Below are 23,423 nucleotides of genomic sequence, written 5' to 3' on the forward strand. Positions count from 1 at the left end.
TACGTCCTGACATCTCTAGCGCCCTTCCATCCACACTCCTCCACCATCCTAAGTCACTTATGTAATAAAATGCCTACCCCACCGTTACTGGGGTCCCTGACCCCCAGTACGCCTGTCCAATGGCCTGGAGAGCACTGTCCTTTCCTCTACCCTGGAAAACCTGGTCTCCTGAAGAAAAAGCACATCCATCTCCATCCTCCGAAACTCTCTAGTCACCAAGGACCGTTTAGTAGGTGAGTTAAGCCCCTTAATGTTCAACCTGCAGACCCACAGGTGGTCCACCCCTTTCCCTCCTACTCAGATCTGCCATTGACGTTTCCTCCACCCGCTGCCCTTGCGCCAATCCCCACCATCTGACGTTTCCTCCACCATCGCCTGTGTCATGCCGTGAGGCGGGTGGAACCTGTGGAGCCGCTGGCGGCGCAGATACTAGCCTGTCGCACACTCCGCTCACCCGTCACGTTCTCCTTCAGCACCGTTCCATTGTTGCACGCTGACGCGACTTGGAAGCTCAAAGCCTCCCGCTTCCAGATCGCGGACGTGTTGCAACGCTTCCGTTTTCCGAGAGTGTTGTCTGCTCTGTGCTTTTCGCAGCCTTCATGCTCGTATATTTTCTCTGTCGGTCCCCGATCCCTATCGGGTCCCGTTCCTCTTCTCTTGCTTGCTCCTCATTGCTCTGAGTTTTTTCCCCCCTGTTTTTTCCGTACCTCTTATCCCCCTTGCTCTCCTTCCAATCTTCTAGCCCACCCCCGTCCCATCTTTCCTTCACTCTGTGCTCCTTACCTTGTCTCCGTTCTGTCTTCTTGTACCCGTCTCCTCCTCTACTTCCTGTGATCTTCCTGCCGATTCCCTGTGTACCGGACCCCGGCCTGTTATTTTCGGATTGTCTACTCTACCGATTGGACACCTTCTTCTGTCGCTTCCCTGTGTACCGGATCCTGGCCTGCTATTGGACTGCCGACTTCTCCTGGTGCCCTTTCCTTGAACTGGGTTTCACCCAGTGATAACCCTTTATCGCATGGACTGCCTTCCTCTGGAGCTCCTCCAGAATATCACCGCTGACCATCTCTTCTGCCCGGCCCCGTCTCAAGACTACCCATTACTCATATCCTGAGTATCTCAGGGGTCGCTCAGGGGTTTTTTGTGCCTTAGGGCTTTTTCCCCTTTTGGCGTCCCCGGAGGGGGGCCCCGGGCACCCTTTTCGGGTGGCACGGTGGCTTCCTTCCGTGGCCTTCCTTATCTACACAAAAAAAAGGAGCGACCAAGAAGAAAAGGAGAGAAGGGTACGGAAAGGAAAGAAGAAGCTGAGGAGCTAGGGGAGGGTGGAGAATCGGAATCAGCGTTCTCTGACGAGGATATCTCTGATCCCGGTGACAGCCTGTCCCCCTTCCCAGTCTCTCGTCCGTCTGGTGCAGTCTCCGCCTCTCCCATCAGATCCCTCATTACTCTCCAGATGTCATCCTCAGTGACTAACTTATAATCATAGCCATCCACCTCCAAGAAGATAGAAAAGGGTAATCCCCACCTATATTGGATTCCCTTCTTGTTCAACGATTTTGTGAGAGGGGCACATAAATGCCTCCTAGCCAAGCTTAAGGTGGACAGATCCTGGAAAACCGTGATTTTAGCACTACCCTGAAGAACCAGACCCACTGACTCCACCCACACTTAAGATCTTCAACGGATAGTAGGGATGTAACGGTATTACGGTATACCGTTAGATACCGTGAACCACTTAATTGAACAATAATAACCGTCACATTGTTTCTACCAGTATACAGTTCATACTGTTAAGTGTGCTTTTCAATCTGATTTGGAAAGGCTGCAGTAAGCAAGTGCTGCGCAGTCTTGGTCTTGCACCGTTGGATGTGCCGTCTGCCAAGTAGTTTCAGTTGTAGCAGTTTTTAATGCCATTCCATAAACCACACGTGCCTGACACAAAATCAATATGTTAGCAATAGGAAGAATAAATACAGTGCCAAGAAGGAAAAGGATTTACTTTGGGTTAGCGGCTTTGGGGTTTATATATTTATAATGGATGTTTTCTAAACATATGACAATGGGGGATTTCCCTGTTTCTATAATTGAATATACATATAAGTCACACTGCGAAATGTACTCATCTCTGTGGGTATTCCCTGTTGTCATACCAAAGGGTAACATGTCAGTAATTACTGAACACCTTTTGGCCTGCAAGTAAACTAAAGGCTGTAACATAAAGAGAGAGAGTGTGTGTGTGTGTGTGTGTGTGAGTGTGTGTGTGTGTGCGCGCGCGCACACAAGCGTATACTACCATCAGACTCCATTGATCTGTGGCATGCAGGTTATCAAGATGGCAACATGTTCATCTTTACCAGTAGTCAGTGGGGGAGCTAAAAGCCTAAATTACCACTTAGGAAAAGCTATTCAGTTTGCTTTGCCAGTCGCAGCAGGCCCCCCCCACCCCCCCTTCTCTCCACATGTGTGTTTGTGTTTGGTGGAAGCAAGGGGTGGCATTTCAGTGGAAAGTATGTTTAAAAGCCCAATTCTGGCCCTGGGTGCCTGGTTTTGTTTGTGATGATAAATCTGACAATTTATGACCTTTTAGAAAATATTTGCTAAGATTAGTTAACTCCACCTGCTATACCGCGATAACCATGATATACCATCATTTGGCAAGAAGGTTATTGTACCGTCATAAAACTAATACCGTGACACCCCTAACGGATAGTAATGAAAGCGAGCAAGCACCGACCTTGGGCCCCTACTTGCCCCCACCCGCCCTGTGCACCCTATCAATTTTGGGGTTGTCAATGGTCTCATCCCCAAACAGGAGCTTTGCCACTCCATGAATGGCTCTCTGCAGATCTGTTTCCCAGCTCCTTTAGATAGTTCCTTCTCTCATGGTTCTCAAAATCATCCATCTTGAGGGGGTTTTCAGTTTCTCTTCTCTTTAGCTCTGTTAACCGCATGTCCATCTGGGTTTCCGAAGTGCTGAGGCATGTCCGATTGTTCTCCACTGCTTGTAGTCCCTCATCCATCTTGTCGATTACTAATGTTGATTTTGTCCAATTTCCCACAAGTGTCCACTCTCATTCCTCAAATCTCTTCCCGTAGAGAGGCAATATCACTATTGGTGGACACCAGGTCTGTCCCCCCTGCGTCATAATCTGTGCTGGGCCCACACTCTCGGTTTCCCGCCTCTGCAAGTACTCAAAACGTCACAGCATTATTTTCCAGTCCATGGGGGGTGGGAGGGGGAGGGGAGACCTAACTCCGGCCTAGCCCAGCCACCTACCACACAGCACATGCAATTATTAGAATTCAGGTACTGTGCCTCCCTCACGGTCCCCTGGGGGTTTTCACATAACCGTCAATCCGGACACAAACGGCAATCTCCACTGTACCAGTTCCCTCCAGCAGGGCCCTTCCCCGTCGAGAGTGTACTCGGTCCCCTTTCAAGTCCAGGGTGGCACTGCCCCGACGCCCCACACTAGTAGTAGTATCAGACTTGGGCCTGTGCCCCTGGAAAAGCCCTCAAAGCTGTGGTACTCTGCAATGCTTCACTTAGAACTCCAGCCAGACTGCTTTGCTCTGCCAACGGGGTCCCAGCCAGCACCCCCGTATCCAGAATCGCTAGACTGTAATTGCTGTGGTCTCACTGTGCTGTAGGCTGGGTCCACCACTCATGAAATCAGACACTCCCAGCAGGACTGAGGACCCCCCCCCCCCGCGTGTGTGATCGGGGTCCCTCTCTTGTTTCCCCACTCTACCAAACCCTCTACCAAGTCCACAGTGCTGGGTAGGCACACACCCCTAGCAATGCCAGGGGGCCACACACTCCAGCTACAGGCCCATGTCCACGGCCTCTTCTCTCCAGCAGTCCTGGGATATGTGCCCTATCCCTCTACTCCAAGGGGGCTATGGCACCACTCCCCGTTGTCCCAATTGGCAGTTAAACACTGGCACGCACCAGCTCCCAAGGCCCACTCACTCAATCTCCAAGCCCCACAACAGGCCATCACCAGAATCTGGCACCTGCACTTGTGGCCTGGAGTTCCTGGTCCCGGTGTGTAGCACTGCCTCTACTCCTGTCTGCTCTAGGGTGGCATCCAGCAGGCACCCTCGTACCCCAGCGAGAATCCCCTGCCACACACAGTATGAATACAGGCTCCTGGGCCGACTCAATGGCGGGCCTCCGGCTGTCAGCCCTACGTCTCCAGAGGGGCGCTGCCGCTTCGGGGCACTATGTCTCGGGAGGCATGGCCTATGGCACAGGAGAACTTTCCTGTTGAATAACTTTGGTTCCCTTGGGCTGATTCACTCAGGACTTCGCCATCATACGCCCAGTATGTTCACCGTCCCGGAGCAGACTGCCAGGGGGGCGGGGAGGGAGAAGGAACGGGTCAAGAGTGGGGGATCGGTCCACTGCGAGATACATTGGTCCGGGAGCTACACGCTTAAACTACCAGCATCTGCGCGCCCCCTGGTGGCCTCCAGGCTAAAACTAAAACACAGGCTGAAACTATCATCCGTTACAAACAAACTATGGTAAGATCAGCTGCAGTACCGACAGGGTCAGCTGGAAAATCGTAGCACAGAGCTTAGTTTTCACTTGTCAGCAGAAAAGAAAAAGAGCTGGGTAGCAATACATGCAGAGGAGATCAAGAAGTTCTTGTTAGGGTATGCATTTGAGAGGTACAATGTGCTTCTTCAGACTTTATATGGGTTTAAACTGAACAGGCACAGTTACCGAGCACAATAAAGGGGCACAGGTACAATTTGTTAATCAAAAGAAATGAACCTACACAGATCCATATAGGATGTAAAGAAAAGGCATTCAATTTACATGATTCACTATCTCCAAACGTCCTATCTCTGTAGAACAATTACCAAGTGGTTAATCTGGGATGGCAGTTACAAAAACTTGGTCTGTTCCAGTGGTGAAACTAACCTTTGTGCATACAAAAATGCATGTTATTCTCATTTTAAAACTGATAAGAGAAATACTTCAGACGTAAGTACTAGTTGAGTACAGAGTGCTTTCAACGGGATGAAGAAACAATTAACCTGGACTGTGAGCAATGGTATACTGGAGGTCTATGTATTTTTATTTTTAGCTGCCCACACGTAACCAGACATTACGCTTTTGCTACATTCAAGGTAAAATCTGCATGAACACGTTTGAAGAATGTTAAACCATCTCAATTAAAGGAATATAGTGCGCTCAAAAATGTTATTGTCCCAAGCGTTCGGGCATGTGGTTTAAAGCAATCTGTGATCGATCGTAAAAACATTTTCTATGCACCATACCTTAGTTTTCCTCACACGCGAAATCAAGCCTTGCTGCATTGCCCTAAGTTGAACTGCCCTTGCGGCACTTAATCATATCCCCTGCCCCTGAAGCTGACATCAGTATTCTTAGCGATATTCTCCACCTATTTCCATGGCGTTAGTGGGCAGAGTAGCCAAACGAGCCCAGTCATCACCTACGTATAAACGTCAGTTGACTCAGAACCCGGAATATCAACACACACATCCTTTAATAGCCCAAATCGGAATAGAAAACACTATTTTTAAAGGAAACACCAATACTCTGCAATTTATAATGTGCTTTTATTTCACAATAAACGCTCTGAGAACATCCGCCAATTTCGATTATCAACCAAACAACCAACATTTTTATTTCGTTCTGTTCGAGCATCACATTTTTCTAATGAGGCACACAGTGTTCCTTTCAGTAGAAGAAGCGCTTTCGACGCACTGTGAATCGCAAGTCTTCGGCAGCAGCTTCTTGCTAGACCACCGTAAAAGATGACAGGTTGCTCCTTGTTGCTGGTACTGCTAAAGGGGTCCCGGGCGATCGTCCCACTTCAGCGTAATCCATCCATTTAGGTGTATCTGCCACTGCCTGTTGAAGAAACCATCTGGAAATGATGACATTCGCAGAAAGGAAGAATGTAGCTGTGTAGAAAACATAAAAATATATTTCAGTAGCCATTCTTTATTCAAATTTAGCAATTTACCCTTTAATACTGCACCGGGTGACACCTAATAATGAACATAAACCAGAAACAATGGAAACACAGAGAAAGCATTGTGGAAAGTTGGAGTCTACGATGTGCTCGAGATGTTAGTGCTGTGGAGTATGTTTAGCTCGCAATGGGATGCGGAAGCTGACGGATGAATTCGAACAACACAGGCGGCATTATAACGGAATATTAGCAACAAACTTGGAGTTTTGGTGGAACCTGGGGGAACCCAGACGTGGACTCCATGCTCAGAGGCACAGCTCCACCTCATTGATGAGGCACAACAAGGCTGAAACACGTGTATGGGGTTGCTGTAGGTACTCTAATTCAGAAGGGAAGTGCCATAGCATTTTGGTGCTGGACCGCCGGGACAAAGACAAATACTTACAGGTTGTGTTTGCGTGTCATCACAATATGCCCCAACCAACAACCCATTACAATGTAAGCAAGCAATACCAGTCAGAAAATTAAACCTTGACTCGTTCGTCTATAAACCCGTCTTCAGTAAAACTTACATTATATTTGTGATTTCCATTCTCTTGGCGTAACGCAGAGTGTCCGTTCAGATCAACGGTTTTCATAAAATGGAATTACATGTTCCTTTGTCCACTTTTAAAATGGTGAACCTTATCATTTTTGCGGGTATTACACACTTCCCGTCCTTCCATCCATAGCGAATCCTCCCTTTCTTCAAGGACGAACAACAATTGAACCTTCTTTGAAGCGCCTATGCTAAGTTTCGTTTTGGTGAAGTAAAGCCACAAATCAAAAACATACTGTACAAGACGCATCAGTGTGAACTCCCCACAATGAACATCAAAACGCAGTGACCTTCACTCCATGGGAGCGATAAGCCCGGTCGACCAAAGTGCATTTGAAATATGTCCGAAAAACAAACAAACTGATTGGTGGCATCCACCAATGCCGCGCTATCGTGAATACTTTTTACTCTTCTATATTGATAATGATTTAGTTATTTTATTACAAAAGTTCCAGTTGGTATCCTCCTCATTGTCACGTCTGTGCGCACACTGTTTTCGCAGAAGAATGTGCTCTGCGGCTAACATGAGACACTGACAAGTCATAAATCCAAGTGCCCTTCCATCTCCACCGAACTTCCCGTGCACTAACAAATGTAGGAGGAGAGGTGGTGTATCCCGCCCCCTGCACCATTCTTGTACTGGGTAAATGACGTATAAGCTAAGCGGGAAGACATCTCCAACCCTCCTGTACCTATTTGCATTACCCATATTTCATATATATATAGTGTATTAACGCAGTGCTAATGTGTATACTTTGAACTCCATTTTGTGTCCTTCCAAACGCCATCTTTCTCTAGGCACTCTGGTGAAATGTTCACTCCCCCTCTCCCAGCTCCGCGCACAGCAAGCCCCCGCTGCGCACATCAAGCCCCCACCACCTCTGTCAGCTCAGCGGGTCCCCTGTTCTCATGGAAATGCAGCTATTCATTTTTGCAAGTAGCGAGTATCGAGCCCTGACAAAATGTGCTCATCCAAGAATGTGAGACCAAGGCCTGCTTCAACCTTAGTGCCCCATCCATCTCTGCTGACCAACTCATGCCCTCTCCATGCCCCCTATTCCCTTTGAACTCATCTGGTCACCAGACTCTACCCCTGCACCACTCTAACGCTCACCTGATTCCTGCAGAGGCGCCGGTCTTGACTGGGCGAATACCGTATCTTCAAAGGTGATGTGTAACACACGGTTGGCTCTTTGGGCTGGACCTCTGTGCACTGTATGTCTGACTCGAAGAGTAAGATGTCTGCAGATAGAAAATATGGGATTAATGAACTGGGGTTATTGGGTGTCTCTCTCTTCTTCCCCTTTCTTCTCCTGTAGAACCCCAAAGGTTAACGCTCTCACCTTAGGTAAGTGAACGCCGAGCTCTCCATCTGCCTCGGGGCCGGGTGCCGTAACCAGTTTCTTCACTGGATAAGGGTGCAGGCCTCTTGACCCCAGAGGACTGCTGTCCGTCGTTTACTGCACGAACGGTAAGTTCTGAGTATTTCAAATGTCTTTAAAAGTCTTTTGTAATGATGTCTCTTGTTTTGCAGGGTTCCGGCGATGGCGGATGACGGGCTGAAGTGAGTTGAGGATGGAACCCGTGTGAGGAATAGAAGCGCCTGGAAGCACGCAAGTAAGCGCTTGTTGCCTGCTTCACGATGCGCACCAACTGTCCTTTTATCTTGCAGGTACAAGTTCGGAGCTGCTGAAGGGTGCAGGAATACCCACTGGGTTTGGCGTGGGAAGGAGTAATGGCACGTGAGTAATAAAGTTACCCAATGTCTTTAAACGCACCTTCTTTTGTCTTTCAGATGCGGGATGCAGCGCCGAAGGCCTCCGGAGCGTGCGAAGAGTTGGTAAGCTTTTGTCTTTCAGATGCCGGAATGCAGTGCGAAGACCTCCGGAGCACGCGAAGAGTAGGTAAGCCTTTGTCTTTCAGATGCCGGAATGCAGCGCGAGGCGTTGGTGACAGCCGATGGACCAGGTAAGAGAAGCGCTGTCACTGAAGACTGTAATGCTAACCTGTTCTTTCTTGTCTTTATAGGTGTTGCTGAAGACTGGATTCAGGATGGTAAGCCTTTTTCCCTTAGGCCCAGGATCAGATGCAGAAGACACGATGAGCGTTCTGCTGCAGAGGATGCAGAATAACGCAAAGCAAGATTCATCCATCGGGTGTGGTTTAAATAGCCTCCTGTAGTGCTTAGGTGTCTCCTTCCACAGCCTCGCCTAGGTAAGAAAAGAGTTCCTGCTTTCCAGAAGAGTTCCAGTGTTCTGAACCTAGGGAGTGGCTCCTGCCCCACCCAACAGGAAAAGTAGTCCCAAACAGAAGAGGATTAGAGGCTCAACTGACAGGTAGGTAAGCAGCATGGTCTGCTGCAGGTAAGTCCACCCAAGCATTATGAGCCCGGCGCTTCCAGCGCTGGGACTGGGCATATTTATGAGCCTGGTGCCACTGGCGCCAGGACAGGGTCCAAAAGGTCCCAATTGGGACTGGTTGGCACTCGGAACCTGGGTTATGGGTCTGCTTCCAAGGGAGTTGGGTAAGTCCAGACCTTTTGGAAGCAGAGATCATGACAACCACCTTCAATTCACCTACCATATACCTAATATAGAGTGGTCATATATTTTGATAACAGTAAACCTATCCCCACTGTGTTTGAAATCTTAATACTCCAAAGGCCGCAAATCAAAGATCTTCCGTTCTGATAAGGCATGCAAAGGAAACGACCTTTAACACATGCCCCCATAAAAATATAGGTCAGAATGCACCTATTTCACACCAACAGCCCTCTTTCATGCGGTGTTTTGCTTACAGTCATTATATCTTGCATGACAAGTTTGTTATTTAGCTTAGTCAGATAGCTGTACTTCATCTCCGTGGAACTTTACCCGACCTTCACCCTGCCGAGAGGAGCCCAGCTGACCCACGTGCAGCCCGCCGGATCTCCAAGACACCAGCCAATCCTGTGAAGCCAGTCCCTATAGCTATATAATGTATCCGTGTCTTCCTCCAATCCTGATGTAACACTATGCACCTATAGGGAAGCGTCAGTAGTGACATTTTCGAGAACTTATATTGTACTGTTCTTGTAATGTTCGGCAGAGTGCTCTCAGGCATCAGAGTTCTTTGCTCCATTTATTTGCTTATATAAAATTTGGTTCCCTTGCAATTACTCCTCTGGTCTCATTCCCTAGTGGGACACGTATTTATTCTGTCTATTTGGACACGTGCATGCTAAGGCCACTGCAGACCCCACAGTTGCTTTCATGCTGATATCCATCTGACCCTCCCGTGCCCTGATCAGTGAAAGACCCACAAGAGATGGTCAAAAGCGGGAAGGGGGAAAAAAACACAGTTACACTGTATGGCATCCTACAACAGACGCTTCTTGTAAAAAAAGGTTGACAAATAGGATACATTTGAAAAGACAATTTGGACGCTATGGCCACCTATGTTGAGCTTTACAGACACTAAGCAACCACAGACATGCATGTTATCGTTCAAGATATAAATTAATGATTCATAAACCAGATTAAATGTGCATAATAACTACTTCTTAATCCTTTTAAAAGCTTTGAAAATAGAGTTTAATAACATTCCATTGTTCATGTACAAACATTGTGGAACATACACCCCACTGCTAATCATTTATACTGGGAAGTCAACTGTTCAACGAGGTCCGCTTTTGTTGGACAGGGCTCGTTTGCAATGTTTTGTGGCAATGTATGTGTCCTAGGAACAAAATCAGGATCGAATCCATGAGTATACATTGACAACACAGTCAAAGTGAGATCTTTCACAAAATCGAATTCCATTTCCTGGTATATTGGCTTGGCAACCAATTTTTTGCTTCATTTTGGAAAGGCCATTGTGTAACGAAGCATTCCAAAGTTTACTGCAGTTCTTGATTGTTCTCTGCAAGATTCTCGTTATGCGCTAATACGGCTAGTAATGTTCTAGATTGCATACTGTCTATGCCGAAATGCAACCTTTTGGGTCTGCACTTTAGGAACATAATGTGGAACACCTCCAAATCTCCGGTGTGACAGAATTCTGTGAGTCCGTTCAGGTCTCTTGAAAGAGTTTTATCAAACACGATCTTCTCAAGAGCTTTGTGTGGAGGTGAAGATGGAACCAACCACTTCTTCTTGCGTTCCTGCTACTCCGATAAAGGTCCATGTGCACATTTGTGAAAATGTTGGTTTTCTGTCCATGAGGGAACGTTGGAACAGTGGTGAATCAATAAGCGCCATTTTTCAAGTATAATTTCCACAGACACATCAAAAGTTTTGGAGCTTCACCAAAGATGGTTTTTTAAAGACTGAGACCACTGTAAAATATTTTCTGAATCCTTTTTTTTTAACCAGCAGCTGTGATTTTTTTTTACTGACTGATTTGGCAATGTACCATACATCAAATTGATGACGAATGTTTGGAAACTGCTCTCGCATGGCCTTGGCTATTGAAACATGTCTGTCAGTGGCTATGAGGTCTATTTGCATTCCCCTCGATTGAAGATGTTCGAGGGATTTTATGAAATCATGTTTCTCCATGGCCACTGAGGATTTACATTGGGACACCTGCACAATCTCCGAACTCACCATTTTTTTAGTTTCCATGTCCCAAAAGTGGTATGTGCAGTACTTTGCTGAAAATGCGGGGCTGTCACACTTTCTGTCACCGGCTAGCCTGAACCGTTTCCCAGAGAATGTCCTTTCAATTGACATTTGTTCAAATTTCCAGGCTTAACTAATAGCAGGGAATAGAATTATCTTTGATATTTGTAGTACTGTGTTTTAACAAGGAACTGAAGTCCCACAAATTGACAGAAACTGGACAACTTACTAAAAGTCGAGTCACTGAAAAGTAAAGCTGCTGAACACAGTAGATTTCCAGCTGGCACTTTGCCCAGCATCGGTTGAGCGGACCATGAAAATGTATCATGAATGTGGGCACAGGTGGCTTGAATTTTCAGGTTGGTGCCTTGTTATACACGAGTCACATTCACCAATTGCTCCCCGCATATTTTCCCCGTCACTGGATGGACACATTTCAGAATCGGTATAATATCAACCGGGCAGATGTCAAATACAATGCATTTGTGCTCCTTAATTAGCCAATCATCCGGCATGAATGTGGTTTGTGACTCAGCTGTGGTGAAAAAAATCGCCCAAACTAGACAAACTGTAGTCAAGATCTTTGGCAAGTTCCTCAGTCTATTGCGTTGAAGCTTCAGTCTCCGTTAGTGCAGCTTGTGTTATTTGCACACGAATTGGAGAAACCATCGACGTTGATTTTTTTTTGGGTGGACCTTTTTTTGTGTGTGTAGATTGTGTCAAGCGATCAGCGAGGAATTCAAAAGCATCTTCATTATAATCAGTTTCATCTTGTCGAGTTTTCACATTGTAGCAATGGTCCGACAACACTTTGCTGGCTTCGCCGGTCACATTCAATTCAGTTTCTGGCCATTGGACATAAGCATCTCGAGTCTGCACATTGACTGGACCACGCTGCGCCTCAAATAGTAGTTGCTACATGGTGAAATCTGTTTGGCAAGCAGCATCTTTGGTTTAATTTGTTGTCTGTGTCTTTATACTTCTTTTCCTTCTGGGCCTCTAGGAGATGGGCTGTAAAAACATGTTCAATGTAAAAAACATGTTCAATGTAAATCACACATACAGTTGATAGCACTTTAAAGAAAAAAAACATGTTATGAAGAAAACACCAGCCCAAAACACTTCCAGAAAATGAAATAGTTTGTTAGTTACCCTTGTTTTCTTGATTTTCTGTGAAACCGTGGTCTTCTCTGTAACGACCGCACCAGAAAGCTGGTCCACCACCTCTGATGCATGTGCCTCCTCGTCCAATTCCACACCTTGTATACATTCCTTGAATATAATATTCGTTAAAAAAAAAAAAGTCAAACGTATTGGAAATTCAAATCTTTCATTGCACACATCGCTTACGTACCCTCGCAAACAGTGTACGTCATTTAGTCAAAATATACATTTAGAATTTCACCTGATTGATGGAAAGTGTACTCGATCAGAGATCACCGTGCAAAACATACTGATTGTAATGTTGCCCTCAAACATTTTGCAATGTATTCTGCCTTAGGGAGGAAATGTAACATTAGAACTGAAACACTGCACGTTCATATGAATGTCACTAATAGCATCCTATGTAGGATTTACTTTCTTTCATTCAAGGGAACTATCAGTACACATACCTCATACTCTGGACAAGCTCCAAAGGATGATGTAATTTTAGTCGAAGTACCAGCATCTCCCTGTAACACAGTACTTGTTTTGGTATGGATGAAAACAGCGAAATGGAACAGAGACAATGGTATGCAGACAATGGTACATATAAAGAGAAACCCATAAAAGACCTAGTGGTAATAACAGACAGGATACATAAACAATTTAATATTATTTTAAATTCCAAGCATAATACATTCTCACTTAAAGTTGTTGTTGACTCCGGAAAAGAAATGGATGCAGAATCTTGCTCCTTGATTTTCAGTGCATTGTCACAAAGTGGTAAAAGGGAAAATTAGATTTGCATTAGATATGTGGGAAGATCCAACTGTCGATAATATGAACTTCTGTAGGGCTCACCATTGGTATACTGGACGTGTCGGTTGTTTCATCACTTGCGAGGGTCTGTGCATCCGTCAGTATGCTCTCCTAAAAAAATGGACATGTCAAGCATCCGATTACGAAAAGATTATACTTCTTTTGAAGGGCACTATGGCATTGTTTTCTATGGTCATAATTACTTTCTATGATGCTCCATAAACCAGGGACAGGTGTGTAGTAAAATGTAGTATAATTAAAAAGTAATACAATCTGGTAAATATGCAAACTTTAGTAAGACACATTTACACCAAAAGTACCAATCCGGTCATGTAGTTACCTGTTCAGTACCCTACCGCCTACAGCTAATTCATCATCCGGGACTCACCCGAGGCAGCGTGTGCATGAATAGAGTTCAAATTGCATTTGGATACAATTTACGAGACATTCTGAGGCAATGCTTTTTTTGTGTACTGCGAATAGCCGTACATATCGTCTGTAAAGTGCTGGCTGCAGAATCGATTGGCCCTCGAGTCTCCCAAGACAGCCTGGGCTCTACTTTCAAGCTCGTCCACTGGAAAAGCACAATGTCGAACCATTCTCTTAATAAATCAATATTCCTCGGGACTGTATGCATGATAGTGCCCTTACTTTTGACATGGCTCCTAGAATGGCAAACCATACAAGAAGGCATTCTTGAAAAATCGAGAAGATAAATATAAAAAAGTACACATAATTACAAACAAATTCTACTGAATGCATGAGATTGATGGAATTATATCAATGTTTTCTATGCAATGTTTGTTTTGGTCAAAGAAGCAAAACCTGTGTAGCGTAGTCAAATATACACTGGGATAACTTTCATACAGAATTGATTGATGCAACGCAAATGGTAACGTGTTACTCATCCGTTGAATGTACTGCATCAAAAGGAAACATGCTTATAGACATGGTCTGCGAAAGATGGAATTCTATCACACTTGACACTGATGAAATTTGCTATATATCGAGATCAGAACACTTTGAACAGTAGACAATGTTAAAGTCATTGAGATGAATGAACATTACACTACTGGGTACATTTGTTCGAAATCGAAAGAAATATTGAGGTCAGAAAGAGATGATTAAGGTGAAATTAATAGGTGACCTGCCCTTACCTTGACTAACAAACAATTAGATTCAGCACGCAGGGTATTTAGTAACAGGAGAACAGGTAGCACGATCAATAGTGGACTTCCAGTGCTCACAGATGTTCTCAGGATACATATCAAGGGGTTTATAAAGAATTAGAAAAGTGGGTGTATATGTGAATGAGTGACATGTTTCTGGGGCGGTCTGATTCAGGGGAGCATGGAGACACTGTCTGGCTAGGCCATGTGAACAATGGCCCCTGCGTTGAAGATACCTTTGAAGTGTACATGGCGTTTGACACCTCGGCTGTTCCCACCCTGCCAGCCCTCTTGGGAGGGCATGGCCACAGGTGCATACTGCCATTTAGGATGGATGGATGGATGGATGGATGGATGGATGGATGGATGGGCATGAGGCATGCAGAAAAGGGCCGGAACACTGCTGAACAGAGACACGCTTATGTGGATTTCAGGGGCGCGGTCTGCTTCAGGTGAGCCGGGAGACACTGGGTCTTGGGAGGCCATGTGTACAATGGCTGCTGTGCGGAATATACCTTTGAAGTGTACGTAGCGTTTGGCACCTTGGGCGTTCCCACCCTGCCAGCCCCCTTGGGAGCACACAGGCACAGGTGAGAACTGCAATTGATACTGGACGGGGCATGGATTATTGCAGAGGGGGTGAGCATAAAAGGCCACCAACCATTGTTGCATGTCACTCATAGACAAGTGAGCGTGTCCTTGATTCACTGAAAAATTGAAACTACTATTCATAAAAGATGATTTGTATTTTATTTTGTTGCTGATGTTGATGGCACAAATGTACTACAAACTGTATACTCGTGTTGCAGCACAGTGTGGGAAAATCCCCTGTACTGACTGCTGTCACTGGGGAATTTGGCTCGAATGGCTCCAACAACACAAATGAGTATTACTCGTCAAACGCAGTATCCAAGCCTCCCATGAAGCCACCATGTAAACGAACGATAGGCCACCAGCCTGTACCACCTGTGGAAGAGAAACATACAAACTGTATTTAAATGAACCTGATAAGTGTACAAACCTTATTTGAAAATGCAATTTTGTATCCTATGACATAGTTGCCAGTACAAATGTTACTTCATGGTTCAATCAACTTGGGCTTTAAAGTGTAGACACAAAAGTGAACACCTATGCAATCCATAAAGTTTGGGGCACAGAGAAATATTGTTTCTTGGTTGTGCGTGAAAGACACATAAGATGACCACTACAATTTCCCCAAATTGCGAGAGGTGTATTGAATTGCCAGACTACATTCATTTGGCAGTGATAGATCAAAGTTACAACAATATTAGAGGCAAACATGAAATGTTAGTGGCCTAAGTGACGTAAACGTGCTAACGTACTCGTTACTTGGATTGTGAGGGCGAACTGCTGTGCGAAGTTCGTGCATAAGCACCATCATAATCCTCAACACGGACCTTGTGAGGCAGGCTGCCCTGAAGTCATGCAGCTCAGTAACGCATAGCAGTGGTGTGTCTTCTTCCAATATGTAGGCCAAGCATCCAAAGTGTTCTCTGCAGCAGCAGTTCTCCTCGCTTGGCAAGACCTTGCACCGATTGCAGGTACACCAGGTGGAAACGTCTTCCATGCGACTAGACTCAGGCTCATGATCCGGTGATTCGTCCTCCCAACTGTCGTCCGATGCCCCATCGTTTCCGCATCTTTTTCTTTCAACTAATTCCACCTCAGAATACTCCGGCTCGTACTGGTAGGGCTGTATTGCTGCCATTATACGAAAAAAATGTAAATCAATAGTAATGCTAGTACTAGTATCTGTTTGCATGGGCTACGGCCAGCGAAGATAGCTGAACAAAACAGAAACAAGTCACAGGATATACAAAAAAAGACAGTGAAACGATTGAAAAAGCAACTCTGATGTTGTCTCATGAGAAGCAGTTTGTTTATACTTATTGTGGAAAGAGGCGTCCTGCCATTTCCGTGGAGACACGTCATTAGCTAGCGCACAGAGAACGTTGACACGAGACGTGCATTCGTATTGTAAAATGGGCCGTATGTGTCTAGTGATGTCAGCTTCAGGGGCCTGGGATATGATTTAGTGCCACAAAGGCATTTCAATTTAGGGCGTTGTGGCAACGGATAAGAATAGCAGAAGATGGTCACGCCCAGATGCTTAATTTCACATGTGTAAAAGTGAGGTAAACTAAGGTCGGGTGCATAGGAAATGTTTTTACGATCGATCACAGATTGCTTTAAACCACATGCCCGAACGCTCCGGACAATAACATTTTTGAGCGCACTATTCCTTTAAGTTAAATGTGGAGATGTGTTTGGGGGGGGGGGAAAAGTACTACCCTCTACGTCCATTAGCAGATTAAAAAGACAATGGACCTTTTTGATGTGGACGTCGTAAACTCTGAATATCCCCGGTAATGTTTGTGTTCCTTCCTAAACTACACAATCTTGTAGTTTTGAAAATTGTACCAATGTTGCACAGTGAAAAAAGCTCACATTGCCAAATAATTAAGCATGGTAATAAAAATGGTGAAAGTTGAGATCAAATTGTGTAAATGCCATGAATGACAGGACTTCTGAACTTGATGTAACTTTTCAGGCCATAACTTCCCCCATTTATACATAAAAAAGGCCAATCATTTCTTCTGTTATAGGACGGGAGGCCAACAGGAAAACTGCTATAAATTAGAACACCAATCAAAAATTGCATTTGTTTGAACAAGATAGAAAACCAAATTACTGTCAGTATTTTGAAGGTATTATGTTTCCCCAATGAATACTTGGATAGTCAGGTTAAAAATAGTTACATGTATTAACTACTTTCCTAAATTTCTACCCTTTGCAAAAAATGATGCAACCCTCCCAGATCAGCAAAAGGGTTTCTTCAGCAGAAATAAGTCAGGTACCCTGGGCAAAATCAGAAAAAGGCCCTTATTATATCAAATTAAAACACTGTACCAATGGGGACCGTAAGGGTAACAAACTATAAGGACTGCTTGGCAAAGAGAAGCAACATATTTTTGCACCTAATATATATACTGGAGTTCGCCAATTTATAAAGGAATGGAAAGAAATCATACCGCTCCACGGGACTTTGTCTGGTCTGAAGGTGGCTTCTCCTTCATTGCAGTGACCCTTTGATTTTTGCCAGTTTCCAAAATTCCATACAGCACGGTTTCTATTCAGAAGATAAAATAAACCATACACAACACATCTTTATTTTGTTATCTACATCATGTATGTATTTTGTTATGTTCCTATGACTAAGGGAAGGTTATAGGTGAAAGGATTGAATGAAAAGGATCGAATGACAAAAGGTTTGAGTCAAAAGGACCGAAAAAAAGGGTTGCATTTTTTTTGGAGGGGGGTGGGGGAGTCCCCCTAAACCCCTGTTTTTGGTATAAAAACCATTTTTTTTACCTATACGGAAGCCACAAAAAAATATACATTTTAAAAAAGTTATTCCACCTTTTTTTTTCTCGGTCCTTTTGACTCGAACCTTTTGTCATTCGATCCTTTTCATTCAATCCTTTGACTGGACACCCTAAGGGAACGGTACTTTCGCATGACAAATGTTCTCTATCAACGCATCCCTCAGACTTGTAAAAAATAAAATTAAAATTGTTTTATATCTCAGTTATCCTAACCGCGGAAATGCCAGAATCCCCATCATCCAGACGTCAGCAGCTCATTTTAATACCCGACATGCACAACTACTAGTTTGCTGAGTGTTGCTAAAGTATCTGAAGTCACTCTAGAATTTTAGTTACAGAAAAGTAACTTTGCCTTCTCTAGCAAGGGATGCATCACAGATTAGTAAATTTATGAATATCCTCCAAAAAAGGAGAGGCTAAAAGGTGGTTTCTAATGGATGCATGTGCATTCCTCTCTTCTCTGTATTCTGGCAAGATGCCACACCAAGCCAAGGTGCCACCTGATGATACAGGAGATCAGGGTTTTGCGTCCGAGTTAGTAGGCTTCCCCCATAATGCGAGATGGATAATTCAGAATGTGTATGTGTACAAATTGTTCAGTAGAAGTGGGTGCACCTATTGAATTATAGGCAATAGGACCCACGCAACATATTATAGCTTACCGTAAACATTTCATGCATATGGGAAAAAAAGGACGACAAGGGGTGTGGCTGGTGTTCTTTACTGTCATATTTAATACTCACGACTTTGGATTAAAGTTGTGAGTATTTAGCTATAAAAGCTGGCAACTTCAATAGATTTTAGAACCATTATTCCACTGCAGGGGCAAGAGGCATCCCGACATAGGTAACCCTTCACCATAATAGCATAGGAAAATTAATATGATCCCCTGTACCTTTTGGGTGTTTGTCAGCACCTCTCAGTTCAATACCTCAACACAGTACAGTATCAAACCAGGATATGCAGCTGGCTCCAACCAAACACTTAGAGAACAAGGATACTTTCTTATTCCCATTAATAGGAGAACTAAAATAACTCCGGAAAGTCTGCCTACAGTACTTTGGAGATCCGGCTGTCATGCTCAGAGGACAAGGAAAAGAAGAGCAAAAGATACCACCACTCAAGAAGCAAGGCCTCATCTTCTCATACTCACTCTTTTGCTTCCGGCAAACACCACCATTTAGAGTATGATTTGGAAGAACCACAATTGGTCGAGGTAAGTCCAACTCAAGCCATCTCCCTGCTTCCACACCCCAGGCCTTGAGGTAGGAGGTCTTCAGAGCAGCCAGGCAAAGTGTCTTTGACCAGGCTAAGGAAGATGCTAATTGCTCTGACCCAACTGCTGTCATGACCGAGCGAAATTGCCCCTTTTGAACCTCATGGTCATTGTCACGAAGGGCTTGTACTCCTTGTTCCTCCCAACATGGCGGTACCAAGCTACGTGCTACGCACTAGCTTTGATGTCGTGGCACGTACTATAAATTGGTCACGCCCCTGCGGGTCCGCGCATCTCAACGCTATCTTCGGTAGTGACCCGATGTGTGCTTACTCTCTACTTAGTATCCTTTGATCCTATTACTTCCTTCCTTGCCTTTTATCCTGTTCCTGGATTCCCCCCCTACTTACTCGTTCATCGCTATCCTGGATACCCTGGAACCACGAACTTCCCGGAACTCTGAACGCGTCCTGCAACCTGACAAGGCTCGGGCGAGCCTATTCAAGACCCGAACGATCCACAGGAAGAGTCCTGCGGCCGAACAAGGGAGATCCCGATCACAGGTGAGACGGGGGGAGATTTACGACAGTTTGAGACGCCAAACGATCAATACGGATTCTACCATGGAGAATGCTATTCAGGACCTGATGCGCGGAATGCAAGAACTTTCCACAGAGATGCAGAATTTAAAAGCTGAGAATGCAGCGCTAAGACAGCTTATCTTGTCACGTGACTCCGCGAACAAGGACAGCGTATTATTGGGAGGAGTGGTTGATAAATACGACGGTTCAACAAAAACCTTACGTGGATTCCTGGATTCTTGTTTGGTATATTTTACCTTCAAGCCCTACTATTTCTCAACTCCTAGGGCTAAGGTGGGCTTCATAATATCACATCTTTCTGGTAATGCCCTTACATGGGCCACTCCTTTACTCAATTCAGGGGATGCTCTCCTGGATGATTATGAAGGGTTCATCGCGGAACTCAAGACCATGTTCGAACGACCAGAGCTGGTCCACGGTGCTCAAGAGAAGTTACTTGACTTCCAACAAGTATCCCAAGACATGTTGACCTATGTTACCAGATTCAAACAGCTAGCCAAAGAGGCGGACTGGCCCCTGGAAGCCAGTTTTACCTTGTTTCGCAGAGGTCTAAATGAAGAGATTAAGGACGAATTAGCCAGGATGGCACGTCCTAGTTCATTCCAGGCCCTCCTGGACTTGTCTATGCAAATAGACTTCAGAATCCAAGAAAGGAAGGCCGAATAAAAGAAAAAGAATAAAGTCTCAATTCAAAGAAACTCCCCAGAGAATTACAAGGACAGAATCTGCCAAGAATCCGAGCACTGATTCTGAACCCATGCAACTTGGAGCCTTTCGTGGACCCATTTCCCCGCAGGAAAGGTTAAGAAGGATACACACTGGCTTATGCATGTATTGTGCCTCAGATAAACATCTAGTTAAAGAGTGTCCTCTGGCTCCTCCCCGACGCTCGGGAAATGCCAGCTCCCGATCCTAAATGGAGCAAGGTTTCGGGAGAGCGATGTTTGCTCCACATCAATTCCATCCTTGAACTCTCCTGGACAAAGCAAACTGGTGATATTACAGGCCTTTTTATCGCCATCCAAGGACAAGGTCTACCCCATACTGGCCTTGGTGGATTGCAGAGCAATGGGAGTCTTCATTGATCAAGATTGGGTCAGAAGTCATAACATTCCATATGAAGCAAGAAGTTTTTCACAGCCAGTGGAAGCAATTGACGGAAGACCTCTTTCCTCAGGACCCATAGGTCTGCAAACAAAGGAGATCCAAACAATCTGCAATTTCTCCAGCAGCTTGCTTCCTCCTTTTGCTGCCGTCTCGTCGGCTCTCCAGTACCAGCAGCGTTTTGCCCTTTGTTCCACAGTTTCCACTGCTCTCTGTACGGCAAACCTCCGACATCCGAGTCTCTTGTGATGGTGCCTGCAGGAGCATTCTGCATTGCTCTAGTGCTCTTCCTCGTCTCAGTTCTTTTACTACAAGGGTATGAAAGAACCTTATTTTAAGTGTGGATTGTAGGTTCTAGTTCTATATTACAATAGGCCATACAGGATTGGGAATTCAAGTGGTTGGTGTCAAACCAAGAGTGGAAATTTGGACACCATGTTCCAGCTAGTGAGTCCACCTCCCTCCCATGAGGATTGTCTTCCCCCACCCCCATATGGTCCTCCCTCAGATAGCCACCCCAGAGGGTTAGGATCAGGTACCGACTGCCTTTCCCTGGCCATATGGGAAAAGAGTTTCCACAGAGAGGTAGTGATGACATCACAGAAGGTGGAAGAAAGGTTTAATGGCCTTAGAATTCTCTCTATCCAGGGCAAACTGATACAAAGTGGAAGATCAGCTTTTCCTTGGCTTCTCCGGTCCCAAGAAGGGCAAGGCTATCTCCAAACAAACAATCTCTAGGTGGATTGTGTTCTGCATCAAGACTTGCTACGAAATGGCTATAATTCCTATTTGTATTTATTTGAAGAACAGGAATGTCAACTTTGAACATAAATTACTTACAATAACACATTTACAGATGGAACAAGCATTCCCAAAAAGGGTGCTGCGAGGGGTGAGAAATGAAAGTTGGACACAAAGTTGTCGTATTTGGTCATACACTTGTATTCAAATTAAAAGGCTTGGAGAAATGCCTCTCTGACCTAGAAACCAAAATGAAGGATCTGTCTTTGTCAGGATGTCATAAATCAAAAAGAAGTCCTTGTGTCCAAAACCTTCTATCCTGACCTCACACTTCAACTTAATAACTAAGTGATAAGGGAAATGTCTATAACATTGTATTCATAAAAAGGTGCTCTCAAATAAAAGTAGAATAGCTTTAATGTAAATGTTCTCCAGAATGAAAAATACCTTCATCCCAGAGGGTGTTTCCCTTCCCCTGGATGCTTAACAGGTATCACAAATGTTTCTAGGACTGACAGTTCTTCATCCTTCCTTGGTCCACAACAATCTTGTTAGATAAACACAGTTCAGTCTTGTAAGTTCACTTGCAACAAAAAGTTCCTTCTTTTAACACAAACACTGTTTCTGCTTAACACTCCTTGTGGGTTTGCAATTTGCCTGGTATACTCCTGTCAGGACTCCTCTTGCACTTTCAAATGCCTTGTGTATTTTTCTTCCAGGACGTCTCTTTGCACTCTCAAAATGCCTTGCAGTTCCTCTTTAATATACAAGTATCATATACCCTTCTTCTTGCCTTGGTGTATCTACTTGATAAACAATTCTCACTTTTTATTTGCTTTCTGCAATCTTACAATGTTCAAAGATCTTCGGCTGTTTCACTTTTGTAACTTCCCAACATTTTAATACCCTTCACTGTGGTCGCTGTAATGCACTGGGGTTCCCACTCTGCTTTGGCAGACTCACCGGTAGTTTGTAGTATTTCCAGGCTTCCTCGCGCTCACGCGGTGTACCTTTACTGCTGATTCTCCATCCTGCGCGGCTCCACTCCTGTACGCTGGCTTTTCTCGGGCTTCCGGTAAGGATGGTGCCTACTTCTCTTGGCTGTCGGACACCCAGGAACCCTCTCACGGGTTCCTGGTGTCTTCTTGGCCCCCTTTGCTTGCACCATGCTTCTGGCCTTCTTCTCTGCCGGTGAGCCCATTCACCTCGCTATACCGACTCGCACCTCCAGATTTTGCATGCCGCCGTCCGCCTTCCCTGGAGAGATCACATCTTCTCCTGAGCTCCTTCTTTCAGCGCGACAACCATTTTTAAAGGACTTGTGTACAGGTGTTTCCATCCATTGACTATCACAGTGTTATGTTATCAGCATTTAGAACGCTCACGTTCACAGCAGGGGACACCTTGGCGCTATGACTGAGACAAAAAAAAAAAAAACTCATATCCTAGAAAAACAGTGTTTTAAAGAGTGCCAAAACTGAAGATGGTTCTCAATGCGCCTAAGCGCAGTGGGAAGATTGTTCCAGAGTCTGCCGGCAGAAACTGAAAAGGTACTACCGCCAATCCATGCAAGACGAAATGTATGAACCACCACTAGAACGGCACTCCCAGAATGGAGAGTACGTCCCAGAATGCAGGGCGAGAACTTATGTTGAAGAAAGTCTGCCCCTAGTTGATAATATGCCCTGTGGTCTAGACAAAGATTGAAATTGGATCCGTTTACTCACCGGGAACTAGTGGAACGAGCAATGCACTGGACTAACGTGAGAACCATAGGGGAAAGAGGTGGCGACCGGCGCAGCAAGATTCTGCAGCAGATGAATGAGACCAGCAGGCTGAGCAAAGAATAAGGCATTACAATAGTCTATGCGAGGCAAACATTAAAGGCTGTAGGGAAGCAGGCAGGAATGGCAGGAGCTTTCGAAGCACCTTCAGCAAAACTGCCCCGTCTTACAAACTGCACTAAACTGAGGAGCTGTCGACAGTGAAGAGGATAGACATACACCCATATGTATTCCCACAGTCACTGGGATGGGACAATTAACCAGAGACGATGGCCAGAAAGAATA

The 23,423-nt window shown here is 45.1% G+C and overlaps 1 protein-coding gene across 3 annotated transcripts in view; it reads right to left on the reverse strand.

Annotated features, from left to right (window-relative positions):
• The window catches only part of LOC138488561 (uncharacterized), a 290,790-nt gene that overhangs the window by 43,029 nt on the left and 224,338 nt on the right, over window positions 1–23,423 (reverse strand). For all 3 annotated transcript variants that reach the window (XM_069615640.1, XM_069615638.1, XM_069615639.1), the window contains exon 6: window positions 17,338–17,435. In XM_069615640.1, the coding sequence (XP_069471741.1) occupies window positions 17,338–17,435 (98 nt within the window). The remainder of the gene's footprint in view (window positions 1–17,337; window positions 17,436–23,423) is intronic.

This window comes from Ambystoma mexicanum, chromosome 9 (assembly GCF_040938575.1).
Source record: "Ambystoma mexicanum isolate Mex_15411 chromosome 9, UKY_AmexF1_1, whole genome shotgun sequence".
Taxonomy (NCBI): Eukaryota; Metazoa; Chordata; class Amphibia; order Caudata; family Ambystomatidae; genus Ambystoma; species Ambystoma mexicanum.